The 20,757-nt window shown below is 33.5% G+C and overlaps 2 protein-coding genes across 3 annotated transcripts; one reads left to right on the top strand and one right to left on the bottom strand.

Moving 5' to 3' along the window:
* Window positions 1-394: 394 nt before the first annotated feature.
* LOC130946598 (O-fucosyltransferase 6) lies at window positions 395-5,698 on the top strand. 2 transcript variants are annotated; one of them, XM_057875395.1, is made up of 10 exons: window positions 395-619; window positions 719-772; window positions 900-990; window positions 1,103-1,179; window positions 1,865-1,953; window positions 2,105-2,288; window positions 3,478-3,659; window positions 3,956-4,058; window positions 4,312-4,643; window positions 4,799-5,698. In XM_057875395.1, exons 1-10 carry the CDS (start codon window positions 452-454, stop codon window positions 5,172-5,174), a joined length of 1,656 nt encoding a protein of 551 aa, XP_057731378.1. In that variant the 5' UTR covers window positions 395-451; the 3' UTR covers window positions 5,175-5,698. The 2 variants fall into 2 exon arrangements, with proteins under 2 accessions (XP_057731378.1, XP_057731377.1); XM_057875394.1 differs by having other exon boundaries at window positions 4,730-5,698.
* A 7,851-nt stretch (window positions 5,699-13,549) lies between these two features.
* LOC130943898 (protein EARLY STARVATION 1, chloroplastic) lies at window positions 13,550-20,403 on the bottom strand. Its single transcript, XM_057871983.1, has 11 exons — window positions 19,717-20,403; window positions 18,803-18,888; window positions 18,476-18,669; window positions 17,221-17,260; window positions 16,985-17,066; window positions 16,823-16,900; window positions 16,596-16,721; window positions 15,734-15,855; window positions 15,254-15,293; window positions 14,872-14,946; window positions 13,550-13,972 (listed from the first exon to the last, which is right to left on the bottom strand). The coding sequence occupies exons 1-11, from the start codon at window positions 20,082-20,084 to the stop codon at window positions 13,804-13,806; spliced, it is 1,380 nt and encodes a 459-aa protein (XP_057727966.1). The 5' UTR covers window positions 20,085-20,403; the 3' UTR covers window positions 13,550-13,803.
* Between the last annotated feature and the right edge of the window lie 354 nt (window positions 20,404-20,757).

The following is a 20,757-nucleotide window of genomic DNA, read 5'->3' as shown; positions in this document are numbered from 1 at the left end:
ATATTATTTTTATAAGAATATAATGATATTGGTAAATACTTATAGCAGTGTTTTTCTATTTATACTTTATTTTATTACCTCTTTCCCATTTATTTTACAACCAGAGGAATCATTTTCCTACCGGATAATATTGGAAAAGAACAAAGCAAAGAATCCTGAAGGAGTCAAAACAAATCCAGATTACAGGAGGGAAGGATTGACATTATGATTAGCATGCAGCCAGCTGAGGCAGAGGAAGAGACAGAGTCCCCCTTTTATAGTTATTCTTTGTCTCATCAGCCAATCACGCCCCACGCGCCATCATCGCTCTCTTTTTCTTTTCAAATCTATTTATATTTATTCCTTCACTCATTCATTCATTCATTCCCTCGTTCGGTCATTTCATTCGCTCGCACTTCAATGCCGTACGCCATAACTAACTACCTTGTTCGATCGGTTTCTCCTCCTCGTTATGGCTCCTCAGAGGCGGCGCCTCCACCATTTGCAGCGTTTCCCTCTCTTGATTCCTCTCATCTCTGCCGTCGCTGCCGCTCTTATGTTTCTCTTCGCGCTACTCTCTCTTCTAGCTCCTTCTCCCAACGAAACTAATCATATGCACCGCCCGCGCCAACGCTCTTCGGTACTCTCTCTCTCTCTTTCTCTCTGTTCGACATGAATTGAACATAATCAATCGATCGTTGATTCCTCACCGTTTTCTCACCTAATGTTGTGCGTGTAGTTTGACGTTCAATCGGAGGACAACGCTATTGGAGATAATGTGTTCCGCGTTCCGGTTAGGGCTTTCTTCTTGCTTCTTTTATTTTTTTTCATTTTGTTGTTAAGTTCCATGTTTTGTTTCCTTTGGATCTTAACCAGTCACTATGCTTGTGATTTTGTTTTTATCCTATCATAATAACCAGAAAATAATAGGAAAGTTGAATCGCGGACTCTGGAGCTTTAACAATTCCGTAAACTTCTATGGATGTAGCAACGCAAGCAGCGAGTTTCCAAGTGCGTATTTCATGCATATAGAACCGTTTAGTTTAAAGCTTAGATTGCGCTGTGTGTATATGTATTGTCATATGATATATGATATATGAGGAATGCGCTTTTTGCGTGGCAGAAGCTCAAGCCATTACTCATCCGGATCGGTATTTGGTAATTGCAACCAGTGGTGGCTTGAATCAACAAAGAACTGGAGTAATTTTCTGGAATCTTGCCTCTATTATAATGATATGATTTTTTTTACTATAAAGAAAACTATACAGTGACTCCTATTAAGTTTACTGTGAATTGAACACAAAAAACTGGGAGGAAAAATTGCCTAGTGTGAACAAAATCAACTTATTAATTGCTATATTGTAGGAGTATGCTGTGTTGCACTTTAATGAGAACGGAACTACACTTGGCAGATAGAACTAAATATTAAATAACCATGGAGCCTTAAAAGATTTTTAAGTTTTATCCAAACGGCTGCTTACGGATTGCCTTAGAAACACTTTCTCTTCATATAAAGTGCTTCTTTCATATGTAAGACTTGGAAGTTGTGACGATAAAATTGACAAAGGCTCTGACACATGTTTCAGGACAATAACTGTGACAGTGTGACTACAAAAGTGTCTTCTACTTTTAATTTTCTGTCTTTTGATTTCTAAAGTTTTCTGGATTACGTTATTACCTGCATTTCTGGAAGAAACATATCGTTTATTTTTCAAAAGTTGTACCTGCTTGCTTGAAATACATATAGCCTCAGAACTTTAATGCAGCATATAATAATTGTTGTCTAGCTGACCCCACGTTGTTGTATATAATAATTGGTTAGTAATTGCAAACTTTCTGCATACTCAGCTGTCAATGCCAATATTTCCTTTTCTGCATTTGACAGATTACAGATGCTGTTGTTGCTGCGCGAATTCTGAATTCTACTCTTGTTGTTCCCAAACTTGATCAACGGTCTTTTTGGAAAGATTCTAGGTCAGTCGCAGAAAGGACATATATTGTTTAGCCCTTTTCTGCAGTTATACTATTTAATTTTAGTTAGCGATCTAAGTATTGACACTCCATTTGCACTTTCTCTGTGATGTATCTTAGATTGTTAAATGATGTTATACTTTGCCTGTTGCAGTAACTTCTCGGAGATCTTTGATGTTGAATGGTTTATATCCTTCCTATCAAAAGATGTCAAAATTATCAAGGAACTCCCAGCAAAGGTTGGCCGAAGATCATCTCTGTACTCGATGCGTGTTCCAAGGAAGTGTAGCGAAAGATGTTATATAAATCGTATATTACCTATACTCCAGAAAAAGCATGTAAGTTTTTTATGTCCTGAAACTCTGATGGTGCTGATATGATGTACAACTCAGTAAATGCTGTGTGTTAACTAGAACTAGAAAGAGGTAAATTTATTCACCAGGTTGATTGTCAGTTTGTAGTGTGGAAGTCGTTATTTTGTGATAATAAAATGTGTTCTAAAATGCTTTTAGTTTAAGGTCTATAATCCAAACATTTACGGGATAAATCATAAAATGTTAAAGTCAGTCAACTTCAATTATTGGATGCCTTTTGTTTTCAATATAGTCTTTTCCAGTTTCCTTCATTGGGATGGCATCTTGTGGTTATATGATGAATTAAACGGCTAATTTTTTTAGAGATGAATAAACATAGTTTGTTATTCACTGATATGGGTAGGTTGGATGTTTATTTTAATGTGAAGATAAAAATTTATGGTTAAATTTTACATGGAATTTTTAGCTTTGTGATTTTAAAATAATAAAAATTTTATAACTAACTGCCAAATTTTTTTATTTAAAAAATAAAGAAAATTATAAATACAAATTTTGACTCATAGATTTTTTTATTTTATAAAAAAATAAAATAGTATAAACACAAATCTGACCTTTAGACCTTTTGTTACTAAATTTGACCATCGGAATTCTTCCAATTATTCTCAACAATTTCATGATACACTTCTTATCTTTGTAATATAGCAAAACATACAATTTTATTCCAATATTAAAAATAAAAAGCGGAATTAAACACGACGTGTGCAATTGCTACAATATTCGAGTCAAACTAGGATCTACCGCTTCCTTTACTTTGATTGCAAGCCTCATTCTCTCCGTCTCTCTCCCAAAAAAAAATAATAAAATAATTGCCCGATATTTCAGATGATGAAGATACACATGACAACTCATGCAGCGCTAACTACTTAGTCTTGTCCTTGTAGATTTAATTCTATTCGTTCTTTTGGAAAGGGAACATCCATTTGTTAGATTTCTGTCACTGTTTCAAATGTGTCTATAATTGTTGAGTTGGATTCTACTCGCATGATGGACGTCGAGTTAAAGTATGTTTACATTTATACAACTAATTGACTCCTTAAGTTCTGATAACAGCACGTGGATAACTGTTTGAATATTTGATTATCCAGTAAATATATTAATTTTTTTTTTTGGTATACGTAAATATATTAAATTTATTTGCTTCACTTTGTGGCAGGTTATTCAGCTCAGCAAGTATGACTACAGGCTTGCAAACAGGTTGGATCCGGAGTATCAGAAGTTAAGATGTCGAGTTAACTACCATGGGTTAAGATTTACCGACCCAATACTTGCAATGGGTAGAAAATTGGTACGTCGGATGAGGATGAGAAGCAAACATTATATCGCACTGCACCTGAGGTAGGGTTTTTTTTTTTTTGGGTGAGAGGAGGTAGTTTTGGTTTATTATTCATTTCTATCCTATATAATTCACATGATTAGACTCAGCAGTTTGATAACCAATAAAGCTCAACTATTGCAAGCCTTGGCGATATTTTTGGATGACTGCACTGGCCTCACCCTGCCCCCTAGTGGGGCCTTCCCTAGGTCCATGGGCCTTGTACAATACAATAAAGAAAAGGATTTTACTCTTTCCAGACCAAAAACAATTTTAGTGTTTAATAGTTTCTAGATGTGATTATCTTTTCTTGCTCCAGATTTGAACCCGATATGCTTGCATTTTCTGGATGCGATTATGGTGGAGGAGAGAAGGAACAGAAAGAACTGGGTGCAATAAGGAAGAGGTGGAAGACGCTACATGTAAGCTCAAAAGTTAAATTTTGTTATTGCCAATGATTGTTAGTAATATTTTATTGTTGCCTTTTCTGCTATTAAACCTAATAGCATGTGTTCATAGAATGATTATTATCAGTGACTATTAAAATCTGAAAAATCTTTCATCCTGCTGAGGCATAAACATTATTTTGTTGAGAATGCTTTTGATTTATGCTTATGTTGATAGCAGATTTGAAATATATAGAGTAGTGAATAATGTGATTATATTGAAATGCAGGGAGCCAATCCTGATAAGCAAAGAAGACAGGGAAAATGCCCGTTAACCCCAGAAGAAGTTGGTCTCATGCTAAGAGCCTTGGGGTATGGTTCTGGTGTTCATATTTACGTTGCATCAGGGGAAATATATGGAGGGGAAAATACATTGGCACCTCTGAGAGCATTATTTCCTAATATCCATTCAAAAGAGACCATTGCTATTAAGGAAGAATTAGAACCATTTTCTTCATTTTCCTCTCGCATGGCGGCACTTGACTTCATTGTTTGTGATGAAAGTGACGTATTTGTGACCAATAACAATGGTAATATGGCTAAAATATTAGCTGGGCGAAGGTAAATTAACTGCATATGCTTTTTCTTCTTGTTTCTGTTGGTCTCGTATCTATACCCACTCTATCTTTCCATGAACTTTCTTATAGGAGATACTTTGGGCACAAACCAACCATTCGTCCAAATGCTAAAAATCTCTACCAATTGATCATGAACAGAAATAATATGACTTGGGAAGCTTTTGCTTCCCGTGTACGGACTTTTCAAAAAGGCTTCATGGGGGAGCCAAATGAGGTTAGACCAGGCAGAGGCGTGTTTCATGAGAACCCATCTACCTGCATCTGTGAAGATTCTGTGCCCAAAGTGGGCCAAGATTCTGGACATAGAAAACATGGGAAGGATAATGCAATCAATGAAAATGATGATGACGAGGATTATGATGATTCTGGATTGCCAGAAATGGAGGATGATGATTACGAAAATGATGAAGATCTGAGAGATCGAGTAGAGAAGGGTACATACAACGGAACGGTGTCGGACTATGACGCAATGAACTCTCAGAATCCTGAGTTAGAAGAAGTTGTATCAGATTAGTTGAGCTACCATATTCAACACTATTGTACCTGCTTGCATTATGCTATGTTAGTCTTAGTTACATCCCCTTGAGCAGCTACCAGTCAATTGAAAGTATATGACAAACTCCGGAGCCAGAAAAGCCACATAACTTGGAAAGACATACTGAAAAAAATTCAAACATGGGATCATCAAATGCACGATGATATAATGGCCTGGGTTCGATCAAGGGGATGACATAACTGAATCCGCAGAGATGGGATCGGAAGTGAGCAATGGGAGTGCAATTGAGGGAAGCCATTCAACGTTGAGGCGTAGCCCTGTAGGCGGTGTATATGTTCGTTCTGGAAATTTCTTATAGTTGAAAATTGTGCGTCGCTGCATCTAGTTTTCTTTGGCATTTTGATGCAATCAACTGATTTTCACTAATAGAAGCAGCAAAATGCCAACATAAAGTTTTTGTCCCAAAAGTTTTGGGAAACCTTTTGATGTGAGAGAGAGGATCGCTATAATCGTTGGGAGAAATCTACACATGTTCAACTATTCAGGGAACTTGTCTTCTTTTTTTTTTTCCTTCATTTTTTCTGAAAAATAGAAAAGAATAAATACATAGTTGTAAGAACTGAATCATTGGTTCAACCGATGAATTGTTACTGATTGAACTGGTAGAACTAATCTTTTATAAATAAAAAATATAAAATAGTAAAAGATTTAAAATACATATCTTAATTAATATTTTAAAAACAACTAGTTCAATAAATTATAATCAACGAGTTATAATCCGATTATTATTAAGTAAGTATATAAAATTTTAGTATTTTTTATGATAAAGATTTTTTAACTTAATTTTTGTATTAAAGTATTTTAATATTTATTATATTGTAATATACTATATGTATTTATTAAAAAATAATATTAATAAATATCATATAAACATAAAAAATAATTATGTTGTAACTAATAAAATATTTGATATATTTATACATATTTAATCATATTTATATTAATAATTATAAATAATAAAAAATATAATTAATTTAAATAAATTTAAAATTAAAATATCTAAATAAATTATTGTATAATTTTACTATATAATTATAATTAACATATAAAAAAAATAAAAAATAATATAGTTTAATGATAAAGAGAGCATATAATACAAGAGAAAACCTAGATTTAAACCACATTTTTATTATTCGGTTGGACCGACTATAAATAAATATGATGTTTTTCCTCAACTTTTATATTTAATTTACAATATTTTAAACACTAAATAATTATGTTTATTTTGTGGGATTTTCAACTCCCATATAATATAATTATTTAGAGTTTCAAAACCTTGGATAATATATAAAGTTTTAAGCACTAAAAAAAGATATTCTTGTTGTAGAATAAATAAATAAAGAAGATATAATATAAAATAAAATGTAAATAAAGGACTCTAGTTTTAATATTCACTAAATATAATTATCTCACTATAATAATAGAAGTAACTTATATATTTATTACTATTATATATTAGCAACGTATGAAAGAGAAAGAAGAAAAGTTTTGTATATAGAAAATATAGAAGGAGAAGATTATTGTTATTGATGTTTTATTAACAGAAGCTTAACCTCCTATTTATACACATAAGGGGCCTTCATTTTCAACTCTCAATTAATATGAATTCATCTTTGGAAAGATGATTCCTTCAATTAACCATCCAAGTCATAAATGGACATCCACACATTTGTTCTTATCACAACACTTTCTCTTAGATGACCATTTAGGATTATGCCTCATTAAAACCTTACTAAAGAAAAAATCAATGGGAAAAAACTTTAGTGAAAGAAAAAGAGTACAATATCTTTTTATGGGGACTGCCTCATTAAAACCTTGTCAAGAATAACCCAATGGGAAAAAACCTGACCAAGGAAAAAAAGTATAGTCTCCTCCTCTTGCCGACATCATTTAATGTCTCGAAATCGGCGTATCCCAATCTAATGTACCAATATTTCAAAAGAGGATTTTGGGAGTGACTTTGTAAATAAATCTGCCAGATTATCACTACTTGAGCGGATCTGTCGGACATCAATTGTCCATTGATTTTGAAGATCATGAGTGAAGAAGAATTTGGGAGAAATATGCTTTGCTCTATCACCTTTGATGTTTCCATCCTTAAATTGAGCAATGCATGCTGTATTATTTTCAAACAGGACAGTTGGAGCTATCTTATGATCAATCAGTCCACATGATGACAAAATATATTGGATTAGATTCCTGAGCTAAAAACACTCCCGACTAGCTTCATGTATCGCTAGTATTTCAGCATGATTAGAGAAGGCTGCTGCTATCGTCTATTTTGTGGACCTCCATGATATAGCTGTACCACCATATGTGAACAGATATCCTGTTTGAGATCTCCCTTTGTGTGGATCAGACAAGTATCCTGCATCTGCATAACCAACTAGTTGTGACTTGGATCCATATGGGTAAAACAATTCCATATCAACCATTCCATGAAAATATTGAAAAATTTGTTTGATTTCATTCTAATATCTTCTGATTGGAAAGGAACTATACCTTGCTAGTAAATTCACAGCAAATAATATATCGGGTCGTGTATTATTAGAAAGATACATTAGCACTCCAATGGCACTAAGTTATGGTACTTTAAGACCAAGGATATCTTCATTCTCTTCTTTAGGACGGAATTGATCATTTTCCATATTCAAAGATCTTACAATCATTGGGGTACTTAATGGATGTGACTTATCCATATATAATCTTTTCAAGATCTTTTCTGTGTATGTTGTTTGATGAATAAATATCCCATTTTTTGTATGCTCGATCTGCAGGTCGAGACAAAATTTAGTCTTTCCAAGATCTTTCATCTCAAACTCTTCTTTTAGAGCTTTTATAATTATTGGAATCTCTTCAGGAGTTCCAATGATATTTAAATCATCAACGTTCACAACAATTATAATAAATCCAGATGCAAATTTCTTTATGAAAGCACATGGACAGATATCATCATTCTTGAATCCATTTTTGGTCAGATACTCAGTAAGACGATTATACCACATTTGTCCAGATTGCTTTAGACCATATAAAGATCTTTGCAATTTGACTAAGTATAACCCATATGAATATTCATTGGATGGTTTAGATATCTTTAGTCCTTCAGGAACTTTTATATAGATATCACGATCTAATGAGCCGTATAAATAGGGTGTTACCACATCCATTAAATGCATATGCAGTTTATGATATGCAGATAAACTGACCAAATAACGCAATGTTATCGCATCCACTACAGGGGAATACGTTTCTTCATAATCTAGACCGGGCCTTTGTGAAAAAACTTGTGCCACAAGTCGGGCTTTATAGCGCACAACTTCATTTTTCTCATTTTGTTTTCTCACAAATACCCATCGGTATCCAACAGGTTTTACATCTTCTGGTGTACGGACTACAGGTCCAAAGACTTCACGTTTTGTAAGTGAGTCTAACTCATCCTTCATGGCTTCTTCTCATTTTGGCCAATCATGTCTTTGTCGACAATCTTCGACTGTTCTTAGCTCAAGATCCTTACTTTCATGCATGATATTTAATGACACATTATATGCAAATATTTCATTGACAATTGTCTTATTTCAGTTCCATTTCTCTCCTGTAAAGACATAATTTATCGAGATCTCGTCATTTTCACAATTTTCAGGTACCTGAACGTCTTCTGGCATCATATCAGAATTTTGGACAACTGCATGTGTCTTTACTATGTCTTTTTTCAACAGGAATAGTATTTACCTATTTTCTTTTTCAAAAATTTGTCTTTGGAACCGACAGACCTGCCACGCTTCTGGCGTGAATTTGCTTCGGTGGCAATTTGTCCAACTGGGACATCATATCGGAGCATTTTCAGCCGGTATATAGCATTTAGTAATCCTTTTCGTATCAAAAAATGCATAAGGCAATTCATTTGCTATTCTTTACAAATGTATAATCTTTTGAACTTCTAGTTCACATTGCCCTTATCGAGGATCTAAATGCATCAAGGATGATGCATTCCAATTAAGTTCCTTTTCAGGAAGCTTATTCTGTCCCCCTAATGTTGAAAATTTTGATTCATCAAAATGACAATTCGCAAATCGGGTTTTAAATACATCTCCAGTTTGTATCTCAATATACCTCACTATAGAGAGAGAATCATATCCAATATATATTCCCAATTTTTTTTGGGATCCCATTTTGGTACGAGAAGGTGGTGCAATGGGAACATATATCGCAGACCCAAATATCCTTAAATGGGAAACATTTGGCTGTTGGCCAAAAGCTAATTGCATAGAAGAGAACTGATGGTAACTCGTTGACCTCAAACGAATAAGTGCTGCGGCATGTAAAATAGCATGCCCCTAAGGCGAAGTTGGGAGATTTGTTATCATAAGTAAGGGTCTAGCAATTAATTGGAGGCGTTTAATAAATGATTCTGCTAACCCATTTTGTGTGTGAATATAAGCTACTAGGTGTTCAACACTTATTCCATTAGCCATACAATAAGCATCAAAAGCTTGGAAAGTAAATTCACCAGCATTATCAAGACGAATTGCTTTTATTGGATTTTCTGGAAATTGTGCTCTTAATCAAATAATTTGAGCCAGTAATCTCGTAAACGCCAGGTTGCGAGAAGACAATAAGCATACATGTGACCATCTCGAAGATGCATCTATTAGGACCATAAAATATCTAAAAGATCCACATGGTGGATGAATAGGTCCAAATATATCGCCTTGAATCCTTCCTAAGAATTTAGGGGAATCAAATCCAATCTTTACTAGTGATGGCCTTAAAATTAACTTTCCTTGAGAACATGTAGCACAACAAAATTCACTAGATTTAAAAATCTTCTGGTTCTTTAGTGAATGTTCATGGGAGTTTTCAATAATTTTCCGCATCATGGTTGTTCCCGGATGATCCAATCGGTCGTGCCAAATTATAAATTTATTTGGGCTAGTAAACTTCTGGTTTACAATGGCATGTGATTCAATTGCACTAATCTTGGTATAATATAACCCAGAATGAGAGTGAGAGTAACTTTTCTAATATAACCCTTTTATTTGAATCATGAGTTGTGATACATAAGTACTCATGATTTCCCTCATTCATTGTCTCAAAATGATATCCATTTCGGCGAATATCTTTGAAACTCAACAAGTTTCTTAGAGACTTGGTAGATAATAGTGCATTATTTATTATGAATTTTGCTTCTCTAGAAAATAAAATTGTAGCTCTTCCGGAGCCTTCTATCACATTACCTGAGCCAATAATAGTATTAACATATTCTTCTGTTGGCACAAGATGGGTAAAATATATATTACTTTTGAGAATGGTGTGCAAACTCACACTATCCGCAACGCAAATATCTTCACTATATGTCCTTGCTATTCTCTTTAAAGATAAATAATAAAAAAATAAATAGAAATATCTACGCAGTAAAATCATTTCCTTGATTGAAAATATTTTTATAAGAAGTATAGTATAAAAATTTTATTATTATTATTATCTTGGCACATTCAGTAATTTTGAAATTCATAAATATTTTATCAAACATTATTCATATATATTACACTTGAAATTCAAATGCATAAAACTTAACAAAAAGTTTTCTTACATTATTTATTCACATGAATACTTAACAAATACATATATTAAACTATTCCATCATTGATCAAATGACCAATATTTTCTTCAAAATCTTCAAAGAAATTAGATACATCATAATGAGTGGTGTGGAATTTTCAATATCATTTAAAACAAAATTTGTTTCCTTTCCTTTGTTGTCTTTTTTTCAAAAATGCTTGATAAAGATCGACTAGGTGCTTTGGTGTACGACAGGTATACGACCAATGGCCCTTTCCACCACAATGGAAATATTTATCCTCAATTGATTTATTTTGCCCATTGTTTCTTTCCTTATCCCAGCACTTCTGGTGAGATCCTCTCTTGTGAACATAATTCTTCTTCCTTCCATAATTTTTTTTGTTACCAAAACATTGCCATTTACCTCTTCTGGGGTTATGATTTGTCGCATTTACTTCAGGAAATTGGGTGGCGCCAGCTAGGCGCGCTTCATGATTCCTTAAAAGTAATTCATTGTTGCGTTCAACAACGAGAAGGTAAGAAATTAACTCAGAATACTTTTTAAATCCTTTTTCTCGATACTACTGCAGGAGCACATTCGAGGCATGGAAGGTCGAGAAAGCTTTTTCTAACATATCGGGCTTGAGAAAGTATCACCGTCTTTTAATGATTATACCTTTCTTCAAGGTCTTTCCACATATCTGCAGGATCTTTTATGTGAGATATTCATTTTTCAATCATTCGTCAAGATGACGATGAAGAAAAATCATGGCTTTAGCTTTATCCTTCTGGGATACATTTTCTGCCTTAATGGTATCTTCAAGATTCTCAATTGATTTATTTTGCCCATTGTTTCTTTCCTTATCCCAACACTTCTGGTGAGATCCTCTCTTGTGAACATAATTCTTTTTCATTCCATAATTGTGCTTGTTACCAAAACCTTGCCATTTACCTCTTCTGCGGTTATGATTTGCTGCATTTATTTCAGAAAATTGGGCGGTGCCAGCTGGACGCGCTTCATGATTCCTTAAAAATAATTCATTGTTGCGTTCAGCAACGAGAAGCCAAGAAATTAACTCAGAATACTACATTCGAGGCATGGAAGGTTGAGAAAGTTTTCTCTAACATATCGGGCTTGAGGAAGTATCACCGTCTTTTAATGATTATACCTTTCTTCAAGGTCTTTCTACATATCTGCAGGATCTTTTAATGTGAGATATTCATTTTTCAATCCATCGTCAAGATGACGATGAAGGAAAATCATGGCCTTGACTTTATCCTTCTGGGATACATTTTCAGCCTTAATGGTATCTTCAAGATCCTCAATTATAAAGATGGATTTTAGCATCTAGTATCCATGATAAATAGTTATTTCCAAATATATCAAGAGCACTAAATTCAAGATGAGAGAGTTTCGACATAATGAAAATTTGTTACCTGGAGTCTTCCTAAAATTTGATCAGAGCCTCGTACTGATAACGTGTTGTAGAATAAATAATTAAGGAAGATATAATATAAAATAAAATGTAAATAGAAGACTCTAGTTTTGATATTCACCAATATAACTATCTCACTATAATAATAGAGGTAACTTATATATTTATTACTATTATATATTAGCAACGTATGAAAAAAAGAGGAGAAAAATTTTGTATATAGACAATATAGAGAGAAGATTATTGTTATTAATGTCTTATTAACGGAGGCTTAACCTCTTATTTATACACGTAAAGAGATTTTATTTTCAACTCTCAATTAATATAAATTCATCTTATAAATTCATCTTTAAAAAGATGATTCCTTCAATTAACTGCCCAAGTCATAAATGGACATCCATGCATTTATTTTTATCATAATAATTATTTAGTATAACCCTAGAAAAGTATTTTCATTTTGTATGAATTTTGAACTCCTGGTTGAATATTATTTAGAATTCTAAACTCTAGAAAATATAAATTTAGCCTACATCTAAAAGAAAGATTGAGGTTCAATAGAGAGAAACTAAATTAAGTTTCTGTATTATATTTAATATAAAATATACTAAATTGAATTATATTAGTATTATGTTTAGTTTAAAATAAATATAAAAATTAAAGAATAATTTTAAAATAAAAATTAAATAAAATAATTTTTTTTAAAATTATTAAAATTTTAATTTTTGTCTTAAAAAATATGTCTCGTGTGTCTATTTTTTAGAAGTGCTTAAGAGATTCAAATTTTGTCTCAAAATTGATTGAAATTTTAATTTCAATCCCTAACTACTAAACATATAAAACAAATGCTACCTAAGTGTTGCGAGGATTTTAAACGTCTACTATAAAATTATTTAGCATTTCAAACTCTAAAAAATTAATAGTTTGGGATTAAAACCCTAAAAAAAATATATTTGTGGAGTTTCAAACTAAAATAAAAATATTTAGAATTTCAAAACCTAAAAATATTTAAATTCAAAGTTTTAAACAATAAAGAAACAACCCAGCTACGCTATTTTGCAATAGTTTCAAACCCCTATGACATAACATTTTAGGATTTCAAACCCTAAAATAGATATGAATAAATTTAAGTTTTAAACGCAAAAAGAATATCCTCGTAAGATTTGGAATCTAAAATGTATTTTCACTAGTTTTGTTCATCTAAATTATTCATGAAACTAAATTTCGCATTGTAGAATTTTTTATTTTGTTAAGGAACCAATTTTTCATTTAACGAATTAATCAAGTATTAAAATAGTGGGCAAGTAAAAATTAAGAGAAGAAAAAGAAATTGTTGGCCGATGTCCAAAGTATCAAATAATTTCATGAGCAGTAAATAACTAAACATGAATATCATCAATGCAGAGTTTAACGAGGGGAAAGACAAAAGATGTTTTTAAAAAAGAAAAAAGGGAGAGAAGAGAGAAAAATGGAAAACAATTAAAATATGGGAAAGAATGAATAAAATGATTGATCCACATCTTGTACAAATGGAGCTTCCCGCATTACGATGGGTTGCTCTGAAAAAACTGACCAAATTAGAGAATGTGGTTCTGTCATTGCGAGGGAGGCAAATCATCAGGTGAGTCCTGCTCAGCTTCGGGTGATGGCGGTGTACCAAAGTCCAAACTGGGAAAGACACCCGGTGGCCTCGCCCGAGGTTCAATCGAGAGTAATTGGCTTGAATCACCCACCACATCCGCCCATCCATAGTGAGGTTCAGCCCTTCATAGAGTCACAAACATTCTCAAATCCAAATGGAATACATGCCATATTCATAATCAAATCAAATATATTTTGGAATGTACACCCATTCCACTTCAAAAAAGGTTTTCAATTGGTAAAGTAATTTAAGTAAGCTTAAAGCGGGCCAAACTTCATTTATAATACAGGCAATCAAAATTTGTTAACTAAACATTTTTGGCAGTGATCTAATCGTATATAGTCACTATTAAAATTGTTTGACTCTTGTAATTATTTCGAAAGTCATGTAAAGATATGAATGGTTGACACGTGACAGTAAGAGTATTAAAATTGATCTGTAAATTTATTTATACATGTTAAATGTTTGAGTAAATGGTCAAATTAGTCTTTAAAAGATCACTCATTCTCCAAAACGGTCCCCGAAAGACTTTTTTAATCAAATTCGTTCTTTGAAGATTTTAAATTAGTCATGTTAGTCCTTCCGTCACTTTCATTGCTAACGGTGTCAAAGTTTGTTGATGTGGTACGTTAAGTAACATCACAACACACATTTCGTATTTCTAATTGACTATTAACATGATTAATTTAAGAAATTAGATCAAATTAACCTCAAATTAAGGAATTCCAATACCTCAAGTTCTCCTCTCAATTAAGTTTTGATTTGATCTAATTTCATAAATTTATTATGTGAAATAGTCAATTGAGACTCCTAGAAGTGTGTTGTGGTGTCACTTAACGTGTCACATTAACAAATTTTGACACCATCAACAAAAAAGTGGCAAAAGAACTAATATGACTAATTTAAAATCTTTAAAAGACGAATTTGATTAAAAAAAATTTCGAGGACCAAGTTGAAAAAACGAGTAATCTTTTAAGGACCAATTTCAATAAATATTGGTAGCTGAGAATAACATTCTTACTCATAATAAGTCTCCTCGTCCACAACTATATCCCAGCTTTCGCCCGTAGTGCTATTTCCGTACTTATGTACCTTCCTGTTGCAGACAAAAGTCGAATCAAGTAGAAATAGGCGTGTATGTAGCACCAATTTTTTAATTTTAAGTTTCTTATGATAAATAATCACGATTAGTAACGAGCATGATAATTAGAAAACGAAAATATAAGAGAGACTAAACACTCCTTGATATTTCAGAAATGCATTTTGAGGAAGTGCATTAAATATTGGGACTGGTGCATAAAAGCTTCATATCATTGGAAATAGATTTATTCAATACTTCCAATTCACAATAAGCTATCGTCATGAGCAAATATATCCGAACAATCAGGTGTATGGCTCCATACCCGTTTCCAAAGTGCTCTTCTCCCCAAGTTCTTGACCAACCTGGTAAAGGGAAAAAAAATGCATTCACTTAAGAAAACACATTAAAGCAATATTGTTATGTTGAAGAGTGAAATAACTTTGACAAGTGCCCTTTGCAGCAGCTAAACCTTTTATCATTAACTTTACGAGAAAATTGAGAAAAAACTGGAGAGCAGAATAAAACAAGTGATGTCCACAGAATAAAATCAGTAATGTCTTGTTTTCGGGGATGTCCAACTATTCAGTGTCAAAAGATGCACAAATAAAACTTTAAAAATTGCCAATGCAGACAATGAGCCAAGCTTCAAGTGGAATGAAACTCCAAGACTACCTCCATTGGAGTATCGCAATATGGAGTATGGAATGAAAACAGATGGCATTTGGTTACTTAATGGGAACTACTAAGTATGAAATAAATGTTGGAGTAGACTTTATGTGGAAGCTTAAATTACAGTACATACGTTCACCACTTGGAGATACATGCCATGTTTCCCCATGACGGGAACCTATGCCTTTAAAAAACCTTTCCTCCCATTTGTCTCCCCATTTTGTTCCAAGCTCAGTTTCAGCCCACTTATCTGTCCTGAGGAAGTTTCAACAAGGAGCAAAGAAATAGAAGACAAAATTCAGAACTAGTATAGCCAGAAATTTTTATACTCATATCCCCTTTTCCAAAGAAATCTACAGGAAAATTGACAAAGGTATATCCATAGGAGGCCATAAAATAAAATAAAGCAAGAAAAAATAACAAGCAAAGCAAGCTAAAATTTGAAGAGGTCCAGCAAAAAATATCATATAACACTTGTAAACACAGTATCGGCTGATATTACATTATATCAAAATCAACCTTCAACTACCGAATGATATTTTATAGGAGCAAAATTTCACAAACTCCACTGTTGGAAAGTCTGAATGTACATCATGTAGGTCATACCCACAACATCTCATGTGAATTCACATCCATCAATATTTGTCCAGATAGAAACACGTATATCATCTAACACAACTTTATGATATAATCTCATAAGAAATGAAATTTTCTGTTCAAAATTTTGTTAATGTGATTAGCGTACTAGCTACATACAATTCAACAGTTCTATATTACCTGCAATAAGTTATTTAGATGATATACGTGTATCAATTTTTACAAATGTAAACAAATGTTAACTCATGGATACAGACGCACAAACACGCACACACTAACAGAGAATCCTTGCAAAAAGAAAAACTAAGGCTATATTAATGATGTGTTACACATTCGCAACATGCAAATGCAGATGAGAATAAAGCAAACTCTTTAGATAGGAAAGTTAGAATACAAACCATTTGAGAACAGATCCTCTCCCATCATAATGCTCTCCCCACTTTTCCCACCATGATTGCTCATTCAGTCTACCATACTTATGTGCCCCTTTCTCAGTCCAGCCTTTAGCATCATATTTTTCCCACCTACACAAATTCAAAACAGTCATATCATAAATTCATTTGAGTAATACGATGAATATAAATGCCAACTTTTTTATATAAATGCACAAGACACATTAACTCACCACTTCTCATACCATCCTGCATTTTCAGTTCCTGATTTAGCTTGTTTTTGTGCACTCCTTTCTATTCTTGCTATGTTACTGCAAATTTAAACATGCCAGAATATGGTTTAAGAATGTTTAGGGTTCATTCATCCACAACAAGCAGAAAAATAAAGTAATGACCTCCATTCATCTTGCTGAAGATTTTCTTGCCAAGTTTCCCACCAAGAATCCCCTTCAGAATTTCTACCAGATTTCTCCACACCTGCAACAACATAAAAAACTAATCATCTGCACCCACGAAATTAGATTTTGTAAGAGTCGAAAAAATAAGAATGCAACAGTCCTGCAACTAGGAACTCTCACGAGTGTCCTAGTAAGTTCAGGCTAGTGAATTGAACACAAAGGAACTAATATACCTAGCTCTTTATATCCGGTCCAGTCACTCTTCTCCCACCACTGTCAATTAGATCAATAAAGCCAATTAAATGAATCCACTTGGGGTGTGATACTGATAGGGTTATGAATATTTTCAAGAAAACATATAAAGAATGAGTCCGGCTTGGAAGACAGTTGATGCAATTCTTAAAAGGATACCAACTTAAATATACTTCAAAATTTGTTTTGAGATTATATGCTTGATTCAGCTATAAGAAATGTCAATGGAGTATACTCAAAACATATAAACACATATCAGATGCCAATGGAACTATCCAGCTGCTTGATTTAACAAAAGATAAGTCTTAAGTGACATAAAAAAAAATGGAAGAAGCCCTCAAAGATTTCCAAAAGACAATATTTATTTACAAATAAACTCCAGAATAACATTTAGTCCCATCCATATTCTAGAGTTTAAAGTAAAGAGAAACGACCAAAAGCAAATGAAAGAAACCACATATGTAAAGCATTTAAAATGTAGAAATTCAGGTTTTAAAAATGTCTAGGCAATAAATTCAAATATTTTAAGATAATTCCAACGTTATGATTTCACTTGTATGTGCAAGGATGGGTCACTGTGATGACACTTCAGGGATAACTAGAAATTACCCTTGTCAAAAAATGAATATTCTTATAAGGTCAATCAGCATTAAATTCATGAAAATCAGTAATAACATTAACTTTCAAACTAGAGCTGCTCCAAGAGTAAAAACCATATTCCTAGAAATATCTGATTGCAGATTAGTGCTCAACATTTCCTAGTAATAGAAAGTGTTAACCATCAAGATCCTCTTCCCATTACATGCAACCATATTTGCCAAATAATATATTTATCTAAGCTACGGAAGTATTCAGTTGAAAAGCTGTGATATTACAAGCTCTGTCTTTAAAAGCACCAGCAAGTCATTCCATAATGTTGCTATCATTTTTGTTTTTAGTTTTACTATAAATCATCCCACAACAAAAAGAAAGTATGGAAATATTTCCGGTCTGCAGCTTGGAAATACAATCAGATCCATATATATATATATATATATATATATATATATATATATATATATATAGCCTAATGTTCTCTTTAAAAAAAAAAACCAAGATAATTTGCTGGTACTGAATAAGAATATATTTGATAACTAAGCATAGAAAAATAACCGATATGAAAGCTTGCATTCAAGAAATTTTGTTAACATAATCTTCTTCGATAGGTTTACTCTCACACTAAACCAAAACAAGTACCGTTTCTTTCCATTCTGAGGAAGTATCATGGGATTGACCACCCATTTTTGTCCATCTACATCTATATCCATTTTCACCCAGTTCTTCACCACTTTCTCTGTACCAGGTACTGCCATCTTCATTAGTGCCGGTCTCGTTAATATTTTCATTTAACAAGCTAATACCCCAGTCTTTCTCATTTGCTATACCAGTGTCTGTGGAAGAACCAGTAAAGATAAACAGATATAATATTCAGCACTCCATTATTGAGCAATGTACATATCTAAAATGGCCTCTGTTAATGTTCAGAACATATATAAAGTGGTAAATATGGCGATTATGAAGTACCTCTTTTTGGTGGCGTATCACGTGATTGTGGACCAGAATTTCTCGGGGTGCAACGAGGAAAGAATTTTTCCTGCTTCAGAAAGGATCTGTGGCCATCATGAAGCACCATGATCATTGATTAAAAAAAAATGTTTCAACCACCACAGATTGTGTGAATCTATAAACAACACCCAATTTAACATTCAGAGTTATAATTGCTTCCCAAACCAAAGCATCTTAATTTTTCTTGAGAAAACATTGTGGACGACCAGAAAGCCTAAACAGAAAAGAAACAATGAAAAGTGTTTTTCATCCTTCCTTGCTCCTAGAGGTAGATCAGAACATTTCAGTATGATGACAAAATCAACGCCTAATTATTTTCATTTTAAAACCAGTATAATAGTTAGGATAAATTAAGAAATCTTTGTGGATATAAACATAATCACATCAGCCTTCAGAAGTCGAGGATACAATCGAAAATACTAAAATTATTTTACCCTCATTGATCATTCTGCTTAATGGTCGATGCATCTTCCTACATTACATAGTGACAGATGCATATATAAAGCCACTTTCATTTATTATATTACAAACCAGAACATGGACATCACAATCACAAGCATCTTCCAAGTACGTTTGAAATCAGAAAATAAGCTATGGAAATTCCTAAAAAATCATTTGCAATGATATTCGTAATTCATGACATATACACTACTACACAAAAAATTGAGCCGAAACAAAAAGGCGTAGTAGGTTAGCACTGATGCAGGAACGTTTTGTTTCATAATCCGTATAGAACATACTACAGATCCAATATCATTTTAAAACCACAAAAGTCACAGCATCGATATCAAGCCAATACATGCAAACTCCAGAGACCTATACGAATAAATTTCAAACAACTAAGAAAACAACCATTCTATATATAGACGTACGGCGGAGAAGCGAAAGGCATTGCGGCAGGAGAAGCCTGAATTCTGACTCTGAGAGTGTGAGAGTGAGGCTTTTTCTTTGCATCGAAGCGCCATTCGTCATTCTTGTCGCCGCCGTTGCCGCCAGGACCACTCGTTCTGCGAATCGGAGTAACCGAGTCGGAACAGCAGCATCGCAGTTGGAAACTACCGAGTCGAACTCGGTCTGCACCGGAGCAGACCTTCCTGCGCTTCCTGGAGCCGAAACCGAGGACGTTAGTGTTAGGCTGGAGAGCAACACTGAGTCGCCTAACTCGTAGCTTGAAATCGAAGTGCGTGGTGGAGAAGCCTCTAGAACTTGCCGCCATTAACGCCAAATCACATTGACGCATAAATTAGGTCAAAACGCAAATGCAAATGTAGTTGCAGTTCGTAACTAACTGTTTAGTTGCTGCTTTGCGTCTATCACAAAATGATAGTGAGGACAGAAATGGAATGTGAGGGATAATTGTCGAATGAGAAATGAAAGGAGCGTGAGGGAGAGGAAGAAGAAGAAGAGGAATGTGTGAATTGAAGCATTTGAATTGAGAGTGAGATTGAATGCGAGAAATTGAAGAGAAGAGGAAGTAGAAGTAGTGGTAGAGAAGGGGAGGAAGAAGAGAGAGCGATGTGAATGTGATGATGAGATCAGATCCGGGCTGGGCTGGGCTGGGCTTCTTCGACTATGGCTGCGAATCCCGAGATTTACTCTTATATATGAGCATACACGTGAGCATTTGGATCCCACCACTATTGGTGTCACTTATTCCACTTTCTTTACGCCACGTGTCACCTGTTCAACCGCCACCGGTATCTTTGTTGGATGAGAGTACCAGCTCACACTATTTTTTTTTCCTTTTGTTTTTAAACAAACTTATAATTAATCCTTAATCTATTTCTTTTCTTGTCAATTTGTCATTCACAGCTTTTAATGCGTGGCCATACTTGCTTGATGTAAATATAAAATATTTGGTCATGATTGGATTGTATTTGGATAATAAATACAAATATATCTTCAATTAATTA

The sequence above is a fragment of the Arachis stenosperma genome, chromosome 8 (assembly GCF_014773155.1).
Source record: "Arachis stenosperma cultivar V10309 chromosome 8, arast.V10309.gnm1.PFL2, whole genome shotgun sequence".
Taxonomy (NCBI): domain Eukaryota; kingdom Viridiplantae; phylum Streptophyta; class Magnoliopsida; order Fabales; family Fabaceae; genus Arachis; species Arachis stenosperma.
The sequence above is the reverse complement of the archived record's forward strand: the minus strand, read 5'-3'. Positions and strand labels throughout refer to the sequence as shown.

Bases quoted from the DNA above. Each gene is read 5' to 3' on its own strand.
- LOC130946598 (XM_057875394.1), top strand. From the start codon at position 452: ATGGCTCCTCAGAGGCGGCGCCTCCACCATTTGCAGCGTTTCCCTCTC. The intron at 4,059-4,311 runs GTAAGCTCAAAA...ATTGAAATGCAG, and splicing joins AGAGGTGGAAGACGCTACAT to GGAGCCAATCCTGATAAGCA. The intron at 4,644-4,729 runs GTAAATTAACTG...ACTTTCTTATAG, and splicing joins AAAATATTAGCTGGGCGAAG to GAGATACTTTGGGCACAAAC.
- LOC130943898 (XM_057871983.1), bottom strand. From the start codon at position 20,084: ATGCGTCAATGTGATTTGGCGTTAATGGCGGCAAGTTCTAGAGGCTTC. The intron at 18,889-19,716 runs GTACGTCTATAT...TGATGGCCACAG, and splicing joins ATGCCTTTCGCTTCTCCGCC to ATCCTTTCTGAAGCAGGAAA. The intron at 13,973-14,871 runs GTAAGAATGTTA...GACTCTATGAAG, and splicing joins GACGAGGAGACTTATTATGA to GGCTGAACCTCACTATGGAT.